Genomic DNA, 16,004 nt, shown 5'->3' on the forward strand with positions numbered 1-16,004 from the left:
TAACAACTTTTTAATTAAAAAGTTTGGTTTTATTGTATTAAAAATGGACTGCATTTATTTGTACTGATAAGTATTAGTGATTTTTTTTGCTTTAGCCAGCGTATTAAAATTTTAGTATTTAAAACATTTTGTGTTCCAAGTTGGATAAAGCAAGTATTTGCATTTTGGTTTAATTTTTTTATTTGGTTGTAAATTAGGCTGTTATGGAGAAAAATTAAACCCAACCGTTTTAGTTACAATACAAACACCACAAGACAGGACGTGGAATGCAAAACACAATTTTTATTGTGCCAGTAGATTTATGGTATTTTGGAGGTTGCTTTTTAGTGAGCATTAGCTTTTTGGGTTTTTTTGAAAGACAAAAAAATCTTTATTTTTTGGGGGGGGTGACAAGTTATTGCTTAAAATTTTTTATATAAATACCCTTGTTGATTGCAGGCAAAACAGAGGAATTACCCCCATATTTTTTGTATTTGTTTTATAGGCAGGCCAGGTTTTAGTGGCTTCTACCCTTTATTAGTTAGGTAATATGAATTAAGCCAGATGCCTTTTGGCTTGCTTTGGATTTAAAGCCATGAGCAACTTAGACTTTTAAGTAAAAGGGCCAGCATTCACTTTTACCAGAGTTTTGATTCCTTTTTATTTAATTTTTTTCCTTTTAAAACACACAGTGATTTGAAAAGGAAAACACCATTTATTGTAGCCCCTTGGCGCCTAATAGGATTGTATGCTTACATTTTTTATAATATACATTGCAAATCTTTTTTCTTTTTTAACTTTTTTATATTGCTTTATTTTTAGATAACTGTACATAGATTACATTCCCTTTTATACATTTGGGGCAGTTAAGTTTTAATAGCAACCCCTTATGTTCTTTTAGCTAACTGAACTAAAATGTTTATGGCCAAATGATTTTAATAGTTTTTTTGGCCTGGATTATTTAGACTTTTTTGGAAAAGGGCTTTTTTTAGAATGGCTGCAAAGAAATCAAGATTTTTTTTAAACATTTTTATAAAGTTTAATTGCTAAATTTTTTTAGCCATTTGCGGAGTTAATTTTTTACTTTTTAAAAAAAAATAATTATTTGCTTATTTTTAAAACAATATTTTAATTAACGTAGATTTTACCATTTTAATTGTTTTAGGGATGTAAATTGCCCATTCTGGTAATTACTGCTTTTTTTGTTTTTGCCATATTTTTTTATTTGTTGCTTGATTGCTTGCCTGGGCCCAGTTCTGGTTGGTGGTTCTCCCCCACACCTTTCTGAACTGTTCCTTTTTATGGGCACAAGCCTTGTTCTGCTACCAATTTAGCAAGGAGGGTGGGCTTTTTAACTAGCCCCCACCGTTCTGTTTGGTTTTTTTTAACATTTTTACTTACAAGGTTTCAGAGGAGCAGCCGTGTTAGTCTGTATCTGCAAAAAGAACAGGAGGACTCGTGGCACCGTAGAGACTAACCAATTTATTTGAGCATAAGCTTTCGTGAGCTACAGCTCACTTCATCGGTGCTACAAGTCCTCCTTTTCTTTTCACTTATGAGGGTTACCTGAGTTATTTCCCATGAGGCTTGCCACCTGGACAGAACACATGGCCAATTGGTCGCTGCATTTCTCCTCTGGGTGACCAATCCCAACATAAAAATCCTTCGGGATCCTTGCAGATGAGGTACTATGGAAATGTGTGGGGCTTATCAGCTTGCTGTATTCTGCTAACCTGAGTTTTGCTTTTCCATAGGGTTGGAAGTGGAGACTCCCTCACTGGTTCCTTTAAAGAAGAACCCCAACGCTGTAGTGGTGTCTGAAAAATACAACTTGAAGGCGATGCTGATAGAGACAGAGGTTGGTCTGAGCATCCCGCCCTGCTCTGGGGAAAGTGTCCAGACCTTGGGCCTGTGGCTTCCTCTGTCTGCCTCCCCTTTCCACTCTGTTCCTCAGTCCTCAGAAGCACTCTGTGTAGAATTGGGAGGCAGGACTCCTGGGTTCTATCCCTGGATCTGGGAGGGGAGTTGGATCTAGTGGGTTAGAGTGGGAGGAGGCAGGACTGAGTGCTGAGGGGATTTGCCTGAGGCCCTGTGTGTAGTATGGGCCCAGCATTGGTAACCTTCCCCTAAGCCACCCCTGCTTACCCTTTCAGCCCCCTGCAAAGCAGCTCCAGGGTTGTGCTGAGCTTCCTATGCTTTTCACGCCAGATCGCCATGTGAGCTGGGCTTGCCTGTTCCTTGCCTTATCCCTTTCCTGGGCCATGGCCTCAGTACCATGTCTGCTTTTTCCCTCTCACAGCATGTCCGCCCCCTCTGGAGACAACCCACCGGTAGAGAAGAAATACAAGCCTCTGAACACCACCCCCAACAGCACCAAGTAAATCAAATTCAAGATCATCGCCGCACAACGTGAGTACATGGAGTCCCTGGTAGTCAGGATGCCTGGGTTTGGCCCTCATCATTGGGTGGTGAGTGGGGTCTAGTTGGTGAGAGTAGCAGAGTTGCAGGAGTGGGACTGAGAGTCAGGACTCCTGGTTTCTATCCCTCGTTCTGGGAGGTGAGTGGGGTGTAGCATGGGGGAGGGGCGGGATAACACATGAAGTTGCAGGTGCTTGGAGCGTTCAGTTTGTGTAACCTCTTTCTTCCCTCCCCCCATCCCCCGCCACAGCAATGGGGAGCTTGGGTTTCCTGGATGCCCTTAACTCTGCCCCCATCCCAGGGATCAAGATCAAAAAGAAAGTCTTGTCTCCTACGGCAGCCAAGGTACAAACACCTCTGGGTGTGGGGGAGGGAGGCTTAGAGGCAGGACTCCTGGGTTCTGTCCCCAGCTCAGGGGGTGGGAGGATCTGGTGGGTTAGAGCATGGGGCTGGGAGGCAGCACCCCTGGGTTCTGACGTCAGCAATGAGAGGGGAGGGGAATCTGGTGCAGGGGCTGGGAGTCACTGGTTCACTTCCCATTACGCTGATCCCACATTTCTCTCTGTTCCAAGCGAGCCTGTTTGAAGGGAAGCCAGCCCCAGAAGCGATCACTGCTAAACCATCCTCACCAGAACCCGCTACTGCATCCAAGCCCATGGAGGTGGATCGGCCCGGCACTCCTGTGCCGGCAGTAGAGGTCCCAGAGCTGATGGAGACCAGTAAGGATGAGGAAGGCGTTGAAGCCAACGGGTTCTGTTGTGCTAACCCTGGGCGGGTGGTAGGTGTCAGCCCAACATCCTGGCTGTGTTGGATCAGACCTGATGTTGCCACCCAGGAGGCCGTAAAACCCCATAATGCATGTGGCCGGGTGTGCCATGCCAGCTGGGATACAGCTGCCTTGGCGGAGGGGAAGCCCCTGTGTCAGCTTAACTGTGGGGCTGGCAGAGCTGTCTTCACTGGGGGTCCTGGGTTGGGCTCAGGAGGCATTGGCGCCAGCTGGTAGATCCAGGCTCCGTGGGTGTGTTTGTCTGATTGCTGAGCCGCTCTGTGTCCCATCCCCGCAGCCTTGTCCGGGCAGAACTCAGACGCCAAGCCGCCCGAGAGCGCCGCTGACTCCACGCAGCTCACCAAGAAGGGCAAGAAGAAGAGGACAGTGAGCTGGCCTGAAGAGAGCAAGCTGCGGGAGTACTTCTTCGAGCTGGACGGGACTGAGCAGAGTGAGTATTGGGGAAGGGGCCTTTCCCTCTAGGGGGCACCAACTCCCATCTATCACCAGGAGACTGGGTCATGGGGCCTTTCTCTCTAGGGGGTGCCAGCTCTGCTCCGGCACTAGGGGACTACCTGGCTTCTGCAGGTGGGAAAAGGGGATACGAGGCCTTTGAACTCCGATTATGGAGTGGTGGGGGGTGTCACCCTTCCCATCGGCTGTACGGCAGTGGCCTGTCTGTCCCCTGACTAAACCCCTCCCTGTTTCTTCCTCTCCCCCGGCAGTCAACATGAACCAGACCAAGGACTTCGGCGAGGCAGCCAAGCGGGAGATGCTGAAGGATCGGGAGACCTTTGAGACGGCGCGCCGGCTCAGCCACGATGCCATGGAAGAGAAGGTGCCCTGGGTTTACCCCAAGCTCATCGACCTGCCTAGCCCCCTGGTGCAGCTGGCAGCCATGAGCAGTTCATCCAGGCCGAGAGGGAGAAGGGTGTCCTGCAGGAGATCTTCTTCTCCAAGGAGAGGTGGGTGTGGCCCTGAGGGGCAGTGCGAGGGGTTGGAAGGATACTGGGGGCAAAGCTGGGGCACCATTTCCCAGTTGCACAATGTAGGCTTTGTCCCCCTCTAATGGCTGCACCGTGCAACAGCCAGTGTATCAAATTTAGGGCCATGAATCCAGCATGGCTCTGTCCCTCTCTAGCAGCATATGAGCTGGCTGCTGCCTCTGAGCCTGTTGACCTGGTGGTAGGACTCAGGGAGCACAGACCCTGCTTTCAGCTCCAGAGGTCCCAGGAGATGACCCCACCAGGGGCCTCTCTAGGTTCCTGGGCACCAGGAGCCCTCTCTGACCCTGCTATCTTTGCTTCCCGTGGATGCAGGGTGGGTGTGTGGACCTGGCCTGTGAGGCTGTGCTGGGAGCTAAGGGGCAGAGTGGGGGGGGGGGAAATCAGGCTGTGCTGAGAGCCCCATAATGGGGGGGGGGGCTACGACCACATCTCTTGGAACTGAGATCTGATGGGCATCTCTCCTTTCCATAGCATTCCAGACAGTCCCCACGAACCTGACCTGCCCAAACTTATCCTGCTCAACAAGGTACGTCTGGCCCAAGGCCCTGGGTTCTCTACCCTGCTTTGGGGGACAGAAGGAGGGGGCCTGTTGGGTTAGAGCAAGGGGATTGGTAGTCAGGATTCCTGGGTTCGCTCCTCACTGTGGAAGGGGTCTAGGGGTTAGAGCAGGGGGTTCATTTCCCAGCTCACTGGGGGCCCTCCCCTGCTCTGTCTGTCTCTCCCCTGTATAAACAGGGATGGGCTAGAGAAGGGCAAAGGCCCAGGAACCCAAGCACCTAGCCATGACCCCAGCCCCTAAGGCTGGGGTGTCCTCCTCGCCCTCAGCCTGTCCTGACTCCAGTGTCCCCTCTCTCAGGAATGCACCATGGACGAGGCCGCCCACCAGGAAGGACTCAACCCGGCCGCCACCTCGCGGTCTCCCAATGGAGCCGGGGCCTCCAAGTTGCCCCCAGTGCTGGCCAACCTGATGGGGAGCACAAGGGCCGGCAAGAGCCCTCAGGGCCCCAACCCCAGCTCCTCCATGAATGTGCAGGAGATCCTTCCCTCCATGGTAATTGGAGCTGCTGTGTAGTCTGACCCTATAGGCTCCCCCTAGCGTTGTTCAGCCAAAACCACACAGGGTCATTTCAGGGGACAAGACAAGATGTCACATTTACTATAACCCAATTTGATTTGACCAATAACTAATATCTAATACCTCTGTGTGTGTGTACACACACAATGTTCTGCAGCTGCTGTGTAGTTACCAGTCCTGAATGTAGGTTGAGTTCGTGGCTTGGGTTCGATGCTTGTGGGGGCTAACTGGCCAGGAAAGCCAGGCACAAGGAAGGGCTGGGTCTCTGTTGGGCATGCACCAATGCCCTTCCATGTTGGCAGCAGAATATTACCCTCCAAAGTCTTCCATCTCATCCATCTTTTTTGTAGGCTTCAGTTTGAATCCAGAGTCTATAGGTCTTGCTGTGTCACACTGCCTCTGGGTTCAGTGTGATTGATCACCCGTCAATTGCAGGCATGACTTTCAGCCTAGGACCTGGCTTTGATGTTTCTTCAATTGTTCTTTTCTTTTGAGGGTGGACTCCTCTTCCTTTGTCAGGGCTGTTGTCTGCATCTTCAGCCCTTGCGTGTTTACCCTTTATTTTATCAGGACGGGCTGGGGCTGGAGGTTGATTCCATCATCCATACATACCTCATTCACACATCTAAACTAATAAGATTACAGCAGGGTTTTGCAAAAATGAAGGTTGCAGCAAGCTTTTACAGAATGGAGTGAGCATTTTAAAATGGAGTTTGTCATTCCTTACACTTGTCTATATTGTGACTCAAACAGTGAGCAGAAGTTACAATGTTGAAGCAGTGTAAATTTCAGTGATTTAAGCAGCAGTTGGATTATTGAAAGTGAAATTTACAATGGGCAGAGACAAACACCTCTAAGATCTCTATTAAGCGTTCTTACAACTACAATACCCACCTGCAGAAGTGAAGAAACAGATTGACAGAGCCAGAAGAGTACCCGGAAGTCACCTACTACAGGACAGGCCCAACAAAGAAAATAACAAAACGCCACTAGCCGTCACCTTCAGCCCCCAACTAAAACCTCTCCAACACATCAAGGATCTACAACCTATCCTGAAGGACAATCCATCACCCTCCCAGATCTTGGGAGACAGGCCAGTCCTTGCCTACAGGCAGCCCCCCAACCTGAAGCAAATACTCACCAGCAACCACACAACAGAACCACTAACCCAGGAACCTATCCTTGCAACAAAGCCCGTTGCCAACTGTACCCACATATCTATTCAGGGGACACCATCACAGGGCCTAATCACATCAGCCACACTATCAGAGGCTTGTTCACCTGCACATCTACCAATGTGATATATGCCATCGTGTGCCAGCAATGCCCCTCTGCCATGGACATTGGTCAAACCAGACAGTCTCTCCATAAAAGAATAAATGGACACAAATCAGACATCAAGAATTATAACATTCAAAAACCAGTCGGAGAACACTTCAATCTCTTTGGTCACTCAATTACAGACCTAAAAGTTGCAATTCTTCAACAACAAAAACTTCAAAAACAGACTCCAACAAGAGACTGCTGAATTGGAATTAATTTGCAAACGGAATACAATTAACTGAGGCTTGAATAAAGACTGGGAGTGGATGGGTCATTGTACAAAGTAAAACTATTTCCCTATGTTTATTTTCTCCCCTCCTCTCTCTCCCCCCCCCCAACTGGAAATGGTCCACCTTGATTATCAGTACATAAGGTTCCTTTTCTCTTCTCCCCCCCCCCCTGCCCCCCCATGCTCTCCTGCTGGTAATAGCTCACCTTACCTGATCACTCTCATTAGTGTGTATGGTAACCCCCATTGTTTTATGTTCTCTGTGTATATACATCTCACCACTGTATTTTCCACTAAATGCATCTGATGAAGTGAGCTGTAGCTCACGAAACCTTATGCTGCAATAAATTGGTTAGTCTCTAAGGTGCCACAAGTCCTCCTTTTCTTTTTGCGAATGCAGACTAAAACAGACATTCCAGAGATGCTGTTTGTGGTTCTTCTCCCCCCCGCCCCAACAGACCAGCATGAAGTGTTTTCCTTTAATCTTTCCCACTTTTCTCATCTTTTATTATTACTTGCTGTTTCATAAATTGTATTGGTTCTGAACTCTGTGCAATGGTCAAGGAAACATCCAGGGAAGCACCCCTCAATGGGGACAGCTGGCCTGAGTGATCACAACAAGATTGGGGGCTGAGCCCCCCAGGAGCCCTGGGCCCAGCCTTGGGGTTATGGGGACCCAAGTGGAAGGGGAGTCCACAAAGTCAGGCAGGCCTCTGGGTGAAGGGAGTGGGAGAGGAGACTCAGATCCTTTTGCTAGCCCATTCCTCCGGGGCTGTGTATAAGCCAGGAGTGTTCCTCACAATAGCAGGAACTTTCCCCTGCTTAACCAAGTGCCTATTTATTGGTTTGTCCTAAAGGTAATTAAGTATTTTAAGGAAAAAGTGTCAGAACCACCACCAGCGAGAGTTGCTGGCCACACTCTGAGACCACAAAAAATTTGGTCCTGAGAACCCCTGGGCTAGATGCTCATGATGGGCCCTTCTGTCCTGAAAGGCTGTGAGTGTAACAGGGGCCGGGCACAGGGATGCTGATCCTTAGGTGGCTTGATCGCTAGGACCCAGGAGCGGCTGGGGGGCGGCTCTGGGGGGAGCGATCGCGGGGCTCAGGCCCGGCCCAGGAAGTGACTCGCAGCCGCTGCGGGGACTCTGGCTCCCAGGCTCCCGGCGAGATCCCCAAGCCCCGGCGGCTGGTGCTGGGAGCCCGGAGCCCGGGCTGCAGCCGGGAGAGGGGAACCTCCAGCCGGGCCCTTCCAGCTGCTCCCCGGGAGCCTCTTCAGGGCAGAGCCCCCAGCCCGGCCAGGGCCCGTTCCCGGCCCGGCCCCTGCCCCAGGGGGGCCCCGCTCGGAGGGAAGGTGAGAGAGACCCGCCCCCCCCCCCAAGCTGCAGGGGGAGGGTTTGGCCCCAGGCTGCTCCCAGCGGAGCTGGCTGCGATTCCCTGCCCGGGGCCCAGGAAAGCTGCCGCCGGCTCCCGGTGTGTACGGAGCGGGGGGAGCCACTCCTGGGGGGCTGAAGGCGTGGGAGCGGGAAGAGGAGCAGGGGTGTAGATAAGGGGGAACAGGGTTGTGTGAGGGGTAGGATGGGATGGGGCCAGGGGTGGCTGAAGGGGGGATGGGGCGATGTAGGGGAATCGGGGAGACTTATGGGGCGGATGGGAACAGGGCTGCAATAGAGGGAAACTCTGGGGGGGGGTCACTGCGAGGGAAATGGGGGGATGTGGAAAGGGGAGGCTGGGGACCGGAGGGATAGAGGGTAGGGGTCGGGGAGAAGAGATGGGGAGAGAGACAAGGCAGCTCCCCCACCCCATGGGGCAGGAGAGTGGGAGGGGCTGCCCCACCCAGCAACCAGACGGGGTCAGAAGCTACAAGGCAAATATCCAGGCCCCTCTTCCCCCCCCACGCACCCGGCTCCCAGTGTATTATTGTCCGACACACCCACGCTGGTGGGGTCCGTGTCTCCTGAGTGTTGGGGGCTGCCCAGGGCCCTGGTCTGATTTCCAGGCAGGATCCAGATCTCAGCCACACCGGAGTCAGACCGGAGTCACTGCTGGCTCTGAGCGTGGATGGGCCAATGGGATCCGCCTCCGCCTGCCTGTCCCTGGGGGCTGCAGGGGCAGGACAGGGAGGCTCAGGCATGAGCTGCTGCCACCAGAGGGCTCCGGGTCTGGCTGAGGGAGAGGAGGAGGCTGGTGCCTGTCTCTGCTCCTGATGTCAGAGCCCTTGAATTGAGCTCCCTGGCTCAGACACTGCTGCCTACCTGAGAGCCCAGAGTGTGAAACTGCTGGTCCCCCTCTAGGGCTGGGCCAGGGACAGACCTTCATTAACCCCCCCCCCCCCCCCCCGGGCCCAGCCCGGGTGGGGACTTTCACTGAGCCTGGAACCAGCCCCTGTGGCAGCCCCGGGCTCTGCCCACACCAGCCCCTGAGCCGCAGCCTGCAGGGGATGGGGAGTCCCGGGGGGACAGGGCTGGGGCCAGGCAGGGCAGTGTCTCTGCACAAAGGGCCCCTTTTAGGGACCTGCTGGTGAGTTTGTACCAGAGGGGGAGGAGCTCCCCATGGGTCTGCGGGTCCCCGAGCTGCTGCCCTCAGTGACCCAGCCTGGCTCACCCTGGAGAGCAAATGCCCATGGGAATGGGACAGTCCCCAGTTCTCCCAGCCAGAGGGGGGAGGGAAGGAGACAGAAAGGGCAGAGGGGAGACCTGAAAGGGGCAGCAGAAGCAGGAAGTGGGGAGGGAGGTTCCCAGCTCCCAGCCCTGCCTGGATCCCTTCCCTGCATCACCCCAGGGCAGACAGCTCCTCCCCTTGTGCCCAGGAAAGTCAGATGGAGGAGAAGTCAGTTCCTGCCCTGGCCGACTCCCCGTGCTCCTGGGGGACATGCTGCCCTTGGGGCCAATGTCAGGGGGGATCCCCAAAGTGGCTTCTTTGATTCGGCTCTTTTCTAGCATTTGTTTTAGAGACTGTCCCTGGGAGGGTTGAAAATGTCTCAGGGGTTCAGTGCTGGGGGGAGGGTCCGGGTCTGTGTTGTGATAAAGTGATTGAGGGTTTTCCCAGCCTGGCAGAGCCCAGAGTGTCTGTCTGCAGGGAGAGAGCCTGGGGGGAATCGCGGTGTGTCATGGACACAAGCCCCTTCTGGAACCTCCCCCCATTGCCCCGACAGGCTGAGGAATCACGTCCACGTTTCGCTCCAGATCGGCCCATCTTCCAGGAGACCGGGAAGGGAAATGGCTGTCATGGAGCCAGATCAGGTAGGGGATTTGCAGGGCGGGGCTGGGAAAACAAACCAGACTCCCACTGCCGATGCCTGAACCCACTGGGCAGAGGCTGCTGTGAAATACGAAGGGAAGCTGTTAGGATTCCTGTCCCTGTCCCCGGCTCAGAGCTCTGCTTCCCATCTCAGCCTGTGGCTGGCAGGCGTGTGGGAAATGAGAAGACCCTGCCCTGCTCCATGTGCTGGTGGGGACAAGGAGCTCTCACCTTCTCCCCACCCCCGAAGCCTCCTGGCTGTTCTGAGCAGGGACTGAGGGAGGTGGGGGAATTCAGCCTTTATGGTCCTCCTTCCCTGTGAATAGCGCCTGGGGCAGCAGGTGCTGAGTGGGGGACCCTTGTTTTTTCAGATGCCGGTGACCTTCGAGGAGGTGGCTGTGTATTTCACCCAGGGGCAGGGGGCTCTGCTGGACCCCACTCAGAGAGCCCTCTACACGGATGTCATGCAGGAAAACTATGAAACGGTGACCTCGCTGGGTAAGGGATTCCCGTCCCCTCGGTTATTAGAAGCCGTGGGGTCTGCGTGTCTTAATCTGGTCAGGTTCTTCCCTGGTCAGTTAGATCAGAGGCAAATGGGTTCCATAATGCACAGCTGCCGTGAGAGAGACTTGCATCTCCGTACCCTCTCCAGTGGGACAAGGGTGTCAAAACCCAATGGACAAGCTAAACCTTCCTCACCCCTCCAGCTTTCAAAGCGGCATAAATACATCATTATCCTGTAGTTTCTCGGCTGCATACACAGTCCCTGTTCACCTCCCTCCTTGGGAATAGCTCCAGGCATGGGGAGGGCTCTGGGCTCTGCAGGTTTAGAAAGAGGAAGGGGTTTAAGTCCAGAGGTGTGTGTGGAGCAAGGCCCCCAGAGCGCACAGATCCTGGGAACACCTAGTGAGGGTGTAGTAATAATTCAACTCACCTCCCCAGACAACGTCCTCTGTGCAACGGGGCTCAGCGACCCTGTTCCCATCCTCTTGCATTCCCCGTTCCTCCAGCAGAGCACAGGGACAGGTTCCACTCACGGAATGTCCTTTGTGACAGATCCTCCACCAATGCTCCATGCATCCTGATCTGGACTCATTTCACCTTCTGCACAGGATTTCCCATTCCCAAACCTGAGCTGATCGCTCTGCTGGAACGAGGGGAAGAGCCGTGGGTGCCTGATCTCCAGGCCTGTGAGGAAAGAAGGCTTCGTAGATGCACCCGCACAGGTGAGGACTGACACAGAAAGCATCTGGGGAATGAAGGAAAAAGTTGAGAATCCCAAAATATGGTGTGAGTAACGCCCTCAGTTCTTCCTCATCTTACCCAGAGCAGGGTTGTGGTCAGCAGATATAGCTCACGCCATTCCACCCAGCCTCTTAGCTGCAGGAATTTCCTTCCCGACTCTCCTTCCCTGTGAGTGTTTGGGTGGGATGTGGAGGCAGAATCCATTGCTCAGTCTTTGTGTTGGGTTTTCCCTCAATGCTATTCCTCTTTCTCCCCAGTACAATGACTCCTGTCTGGATTGTCTCTCTCCCAGCAGGTGATGAGCAAGGGAGTGAGATCAAGGAGGAGAATCATCATGAGGAAGTTCCTGGGAAAGTGGAACCGCAGGGAACCATTCTGGGAAGAGCTGAAGGGAATTTTTCCCATTGCTGGGAGCAAGGAGAAGCCTGGGGAAATTGGCACGGGTCAGAGAGGCTTCTGGGAAACTACCCAAGGAAGAAAGTGGATGAATCTATTAATGGTGGAGAAGGAGACGAGGATCCCAGAGCGCAGCAGACAAATCCCAAAGAAGAGACACCCTGGCACTGCCTGCAGTGTGGGAAAGGATTAATTGTGAGATCACAGCTTGCAACACATCAGACAATCCATACTGGAGAGGAACCTCTTCAATGCTTGGACAGTGGGGAAAGCTTCAGTAAGCGCTCAGATCTTAATAACCGTAGGAGAAGCCACACTGGAGAGAAGCCCATTCAATGCCTTGTGTGCAGGAAATGTTTCAGTTCAAAGTCAGCACTAAATTCACATAAGAAAAGCCACACAGGAGAGAGACCCCTTAAGTGCTTAGACTGTGGGAAAAGTTTCAAATGGAGGTCGGTGCTTGTTAATCATCAGGCAATCCACACAGGAGAGAGACCCCATAAGTGCTTAGACTGTGGGAAAAGTTTCAAATGGAGGTCGGTGCTTGTTAATCATCAGGCAATCCACACAGGAGAGAGACCCCATAAGTGCTTGGACTGTGGGAAAAGTTTCAAACGAAAGTCAGATCTTGCTAATCATCAGGAAATCCACACAGGAGAGAGACCCCACAAGTGCTTTGACTGTGAGAAAAGTTTTCTACGAAGGTCAAACCTTGTTCAACATCAGGCAATCCACAAAGGAGAGAGACCCCACAAGTGCTTGGATTGTGGGAAAAGTTTCATACAAAGATCAAACCTTGTTCAACATCAGGCAACCCACACAGGAGAGAGACCCCACAAGTGCTTGGACTGTGGGAAAAGTTTCAGACAGAGGTCAACCCTTGTGAAACATAAGGCAACCCACATAGGAGAGAGACACAAGTGCTTGGACTGTGGGAAAAGTTTCATACAGAGGTCAACCCTTGTTAAACATCAGGCAATCCACACAGGAGAGAGACCCCACAAGTGTTCTGAGTGTGGGAAAAGTTTCAAGAGGAAGTCAGACCTTGTTAAACATCAGGCAATCCACACAGGAGAGAGACCCCACAAGTGTTCTGAGTGTGGGAAAAGTTTCAAGAGGAAGTCAGACCTTGTTAATCATCAGGCAATCCACACAGGAGAGAGACCCCACAAGTGCTTGGACTGTGGGAGAAGTTTCATACGGAGGTCAGACCTCATTAAACATGGGAGAATCCATGGCAAGAAAGCGTTAAGCAACTTGCATGTAATTGACTGAGATTTACCCTCAGATTCAACCTTTAGAGAGATATTTTAAAAGTGTGTTCACCTTAGATAAGCAGAGTTTGAAATATAAACGTGTATAGCTAAAGACTTGGAAGAAGAGGGGTAACTGTAGTGGTCTATGTTTAGCTATATCTTGTTAGAGGTTAACAATTTATCCAAAGGGTTCCTGTATTCTGTTAATTCAGGGATCAATAATTCAGAGATTATACCCATCGTCCCTGTGACCTGTCCAATTCTAGCTCAGTCACATTGAAATCACTGGGGGTAGGGGCTAAAGGATGGAGGGAATGTTAATAGTTGAAATCTCCAAAATGTGTTTTGAAAGGTTAATGTTAATGGGCTTTGCTCCGCTCTCCTGTTCGGACATTTTCTCTGGGGATCCCGGAGACAGAAAGAAGCAGGTGTTACCATCTTGGCTGCCAGTTCCAACGGTGACGATCTACACTAGCAATTCTCAAACTATGGGGTAGGCCTCCCAAGGGAGGCATGATCTGTGAGGGTTTTTTTGTTTTGTTTTTTTTCAAAGAGCACTGGCTGTCAGCCCCACGTGGCTAGGGCTCATGAAGAAGGAACAGGCCTATGTGGGAGGTGGGGATAAATGCTCAGGCTCTCAAAACCCAGGTGGAGCAGCAGCAGAGAAGTCAGGGTGGCAATGGGGTGATAAGTCTGCTGTGAACAGTGATATTGAGGAATATCACTTTTCACATGGCCACCCTTCCTTCTTTGCTGCTGCTGGAGGCCTTCAGAGCTGGGCGCCTTGCCAGCAACTACTCTGCCTTTCGAGCTCAATGGCGATGTATGTGCCTGTGAGGGTGGGGGCGTAAATGACCACAGACAGAAAGAAGGGAGGCGGGGGGCGATGAAACACCTTTGAGGGCCACTGGTCTACACTATTATGCTCACCACACTTACAAAATGAGAAATCTACAAAGTATGTCTTGTGAGGTATCATAGGAAAAGTCATCATCTGCTGAATATTATTGTCTGGTTAAAATGTGTCTGTCAACATTCCTGGGCTCCCCCGCCCCGGCCAGGAGCGTCACAGAGTTGAAGCCGGGGGCCCCCCCTCACCCCAGCCGGGAGCGGTGCGGAGCTGAAGCTGGCAGGCCCCCCATCCCCGAAGTCGGGAGCAGTGGGGAGGCAGAAGCCGGCGTGGCCCCCAGCATCTCCAAATCTCGGAGCAGTGGGGAGGCTGAAGCTGGGACCCCCAACGCCCCCTGAAGCTGTGAGTTGTACTGGGAGTCCCCCCTGCCACTACAGAGCCCCTAGGTACCCCCTTCCTGCACCCATAGCTACCCCCTGCCTCCACACAGCCCCTAGCTACCTCTTCCCTGAACCCTAAGCAGTTTTCTAACTTTTTGAGCTGAGTCCCCCCCACTGAGTTATGTTTTTTGGTTGCATCCCCCCACTACCCAGACAGGTGGGTGGCCTCCTGAGTGAGTAAGGGGGTGGAGGTGCTGCCTCCTCCCTGGAGCCCCGCCAGCCCTTGCCCCCCCCAAATAGAAGTAAAACTATGGCTATGCCCAAGGGTATCCCCCCGGCCCGGAGCCCCACACTCCTCCCCCCTCCCCCCCACATGCACCCTGGCGTTTTTATAGGATGCAGAAGGGGGCGTCAGCAAGAAAAAGGTGGAAAACCCCGGACTTGAAACACGGCTGGATGCTTACTTAGGCCACAGACTGACTGTCACCTACCCCCTGGCTGTGGGGTGATCCTCAAAGAGGAGAGTGGTATAAAAGCACAAGGGAGAATTGCCTCCATTTTTACCCCTCCTCTCCCATCTTTACAGAAGGCAACAAGATGGCTTGAAAGGCCACAGGGGAGGGCGGACCAAGGCGGGAAGGAAATCCAGCCTGGGTCCTGTGAGCTGCCCGCAACAGCAGGTGGGGTGGGAAAACCTGCTTGCTTCGCATCTTCCTTAGATTGGTAGAATTTAGGATTTAAAATGCATGTTTTAATTTTAGTTTTTAACCAGTTCTGACCTTTTACATCTTTCTCCCTTGTAAGCCCTGAAAACTTCCTTGTTCCAGTTAATAAACACATTTTAGTGTTTTGTCTGGACCTGTGTGTTTTCCTTGAAATGTTTGGGGGATTTGACTTGAGAGAACAAGACTGTGACCTAATCTGACCCCTTTGTGGGGGGCGGGATGACCCATTAATTATTGAGTTTGTCCAGCACAGTGAACAGACTGAGCAGTCCAAGATGCACATTCCCGGGGTGCAAGGCTGGGAGTAGAAAACTGGCTGATGTTGCTGAGTCATTTAGTAACTTCATGAGTGCTGGCTAGTCACGCTCAGTACAGTGCAGCCAGGAGTGACGTTGAAGGCTGGTGGCCGTGTCTGAGCAGAGCGTGGAGGGGTTTGTTGTTCGCACAGGGCAGCAGTGTAAAACATGCCCTGGGATGCAGAATTCAGCAGTTCAACAGTCCTGATTGTACCCTGGGGTATGTCTCACACCCACTGTCTCCTGGGACCCACCAGCATGGCACCGTTGGGCTTTCATCATCCTGATCCTGAAAGGCAAGCTAAGCAGGGCAAACCAGTGAAGGGAAACCAGCCGACATCCTCAACTCCTCCGTCTTAGGCTAAATCTTGAACTCCCCCTGGGATGTGAGACTTGAGATTCTGCTGCCAGCCTTCCCCTCACGCATCTGTTTCCTTCCTACTGGTCTAAACTACTATGCCACCCTCCCTCCCCCGTCTGCTCTCTCTCCTTTTACCTTCTCTCTCTCTCCCCTACAAATCTGGCCCAGCCAGCTGAGACAACCAGACATTTTGCATCAGTGCCAGTAGCCTGTGACCAGGGAGGCAGGTTAAAGCAAGGCCTTAGCGAGCCCGATGCGGAGAGAAGTTCTGGGTGAAGAGAGTGGGAGCGAGGACTCAGATCCTTTCGCTAGCCAATTCCACCAGGGCTGTGTTCCCCACAATAGCAGGACTGTCCCCCCGCTTACCGGAGGGCATATTTATTGGTTTGTCCTAAAGTTAATTAAGTATTTTAAGAAAAAGTGTCAGAGCCCTCACCAGTGAGAGTTGCTGGCCACGCTCT

The 16,004-nt window shown here is 52.2% G+C and overlaps 2 protein-coding genes and 1 pseudogene across 2 annotated transcripts in view; all 3 read left to right on the forward strand.

Annotated features, from left to right (window-relative positions):
• The window catches only part of LOC141998585 (uncharacterized), a 46,266-nt gene extending 31,770 nt beyond the window's left edge, over nt 1–14,496 (forward strand). Inside the window, 1 exon segment of the mRNA XM_074971457.1 lies at nt 11,893–14,496. Coding sequence (XP_074827558.1) covers nt 11,893–12,950 — 1,058 coding nt within the window. The 3' untranslated portion in view covers nt 12,951–14,496.
• On the forward strand, nt 1,955–5,242 carry LOC141998794 (serine/threonine-protein phosphatase 1 regulatory subunit 10-like; annotated as a pseudogene).
• Nucleotides 7,769–11,227, forward strand: LOC141998795 (zinc finger protein 783-like). The gene is made up of 5 exons (XM_074971776.1): nt 7,769–7,793; nt 8,016–8,148; nt 9,949–10,036; nt 10,406–10,532; nt 11,091–11,227. Exons 1-5 carry the CDS (start codon nt 7,769–7,771, stop codon nt 11,117–11,119), a joined length of 402 nt encoding a protein of 133 aa, XP_074827877.1. The 3' UTR covers nt 11,120–11,227.
• Nucleotides 14,497–16,004: the final 1,508 nt, after the last annotated feature.

Source organism: Natator depressus, chromosome 14 (assembly GCF_965152275.1).
Source record: "Natator depressus isolate rNatDep1 chromosome 14, rNatDep2.hap1, whole genome shotgun sequence".
NCBI classification, from domain to species: Eukaryota; Metazoa; Chordata; order Testudines; family Cheloniidae; genus Natator; species Natator depressus.

Bases quoted from the DNA above. Each gene is read 5' to 3' on its own strand.
- LOC141998795 (XM_074971776.1), top strand. From the start codon at position 7,769: ATGGGCCCTTCTGTCCTGAAAGGCT. The intron at 7,794-8,015 runs GTGAGTGTAACA...CCCGGGCTGCAG, and splicing joins CCCTTCTGTCCTGAAAGGCT to CCGGGAGAGGGGAACCTCCA. The intron at 10,533-11,090 runs GTAAGGGATTCC...CCTTTGTGACAG, and splicing joins TGAAACGGTGACCTCGCTGG to ATCCTCCACCAATGCTCCAT.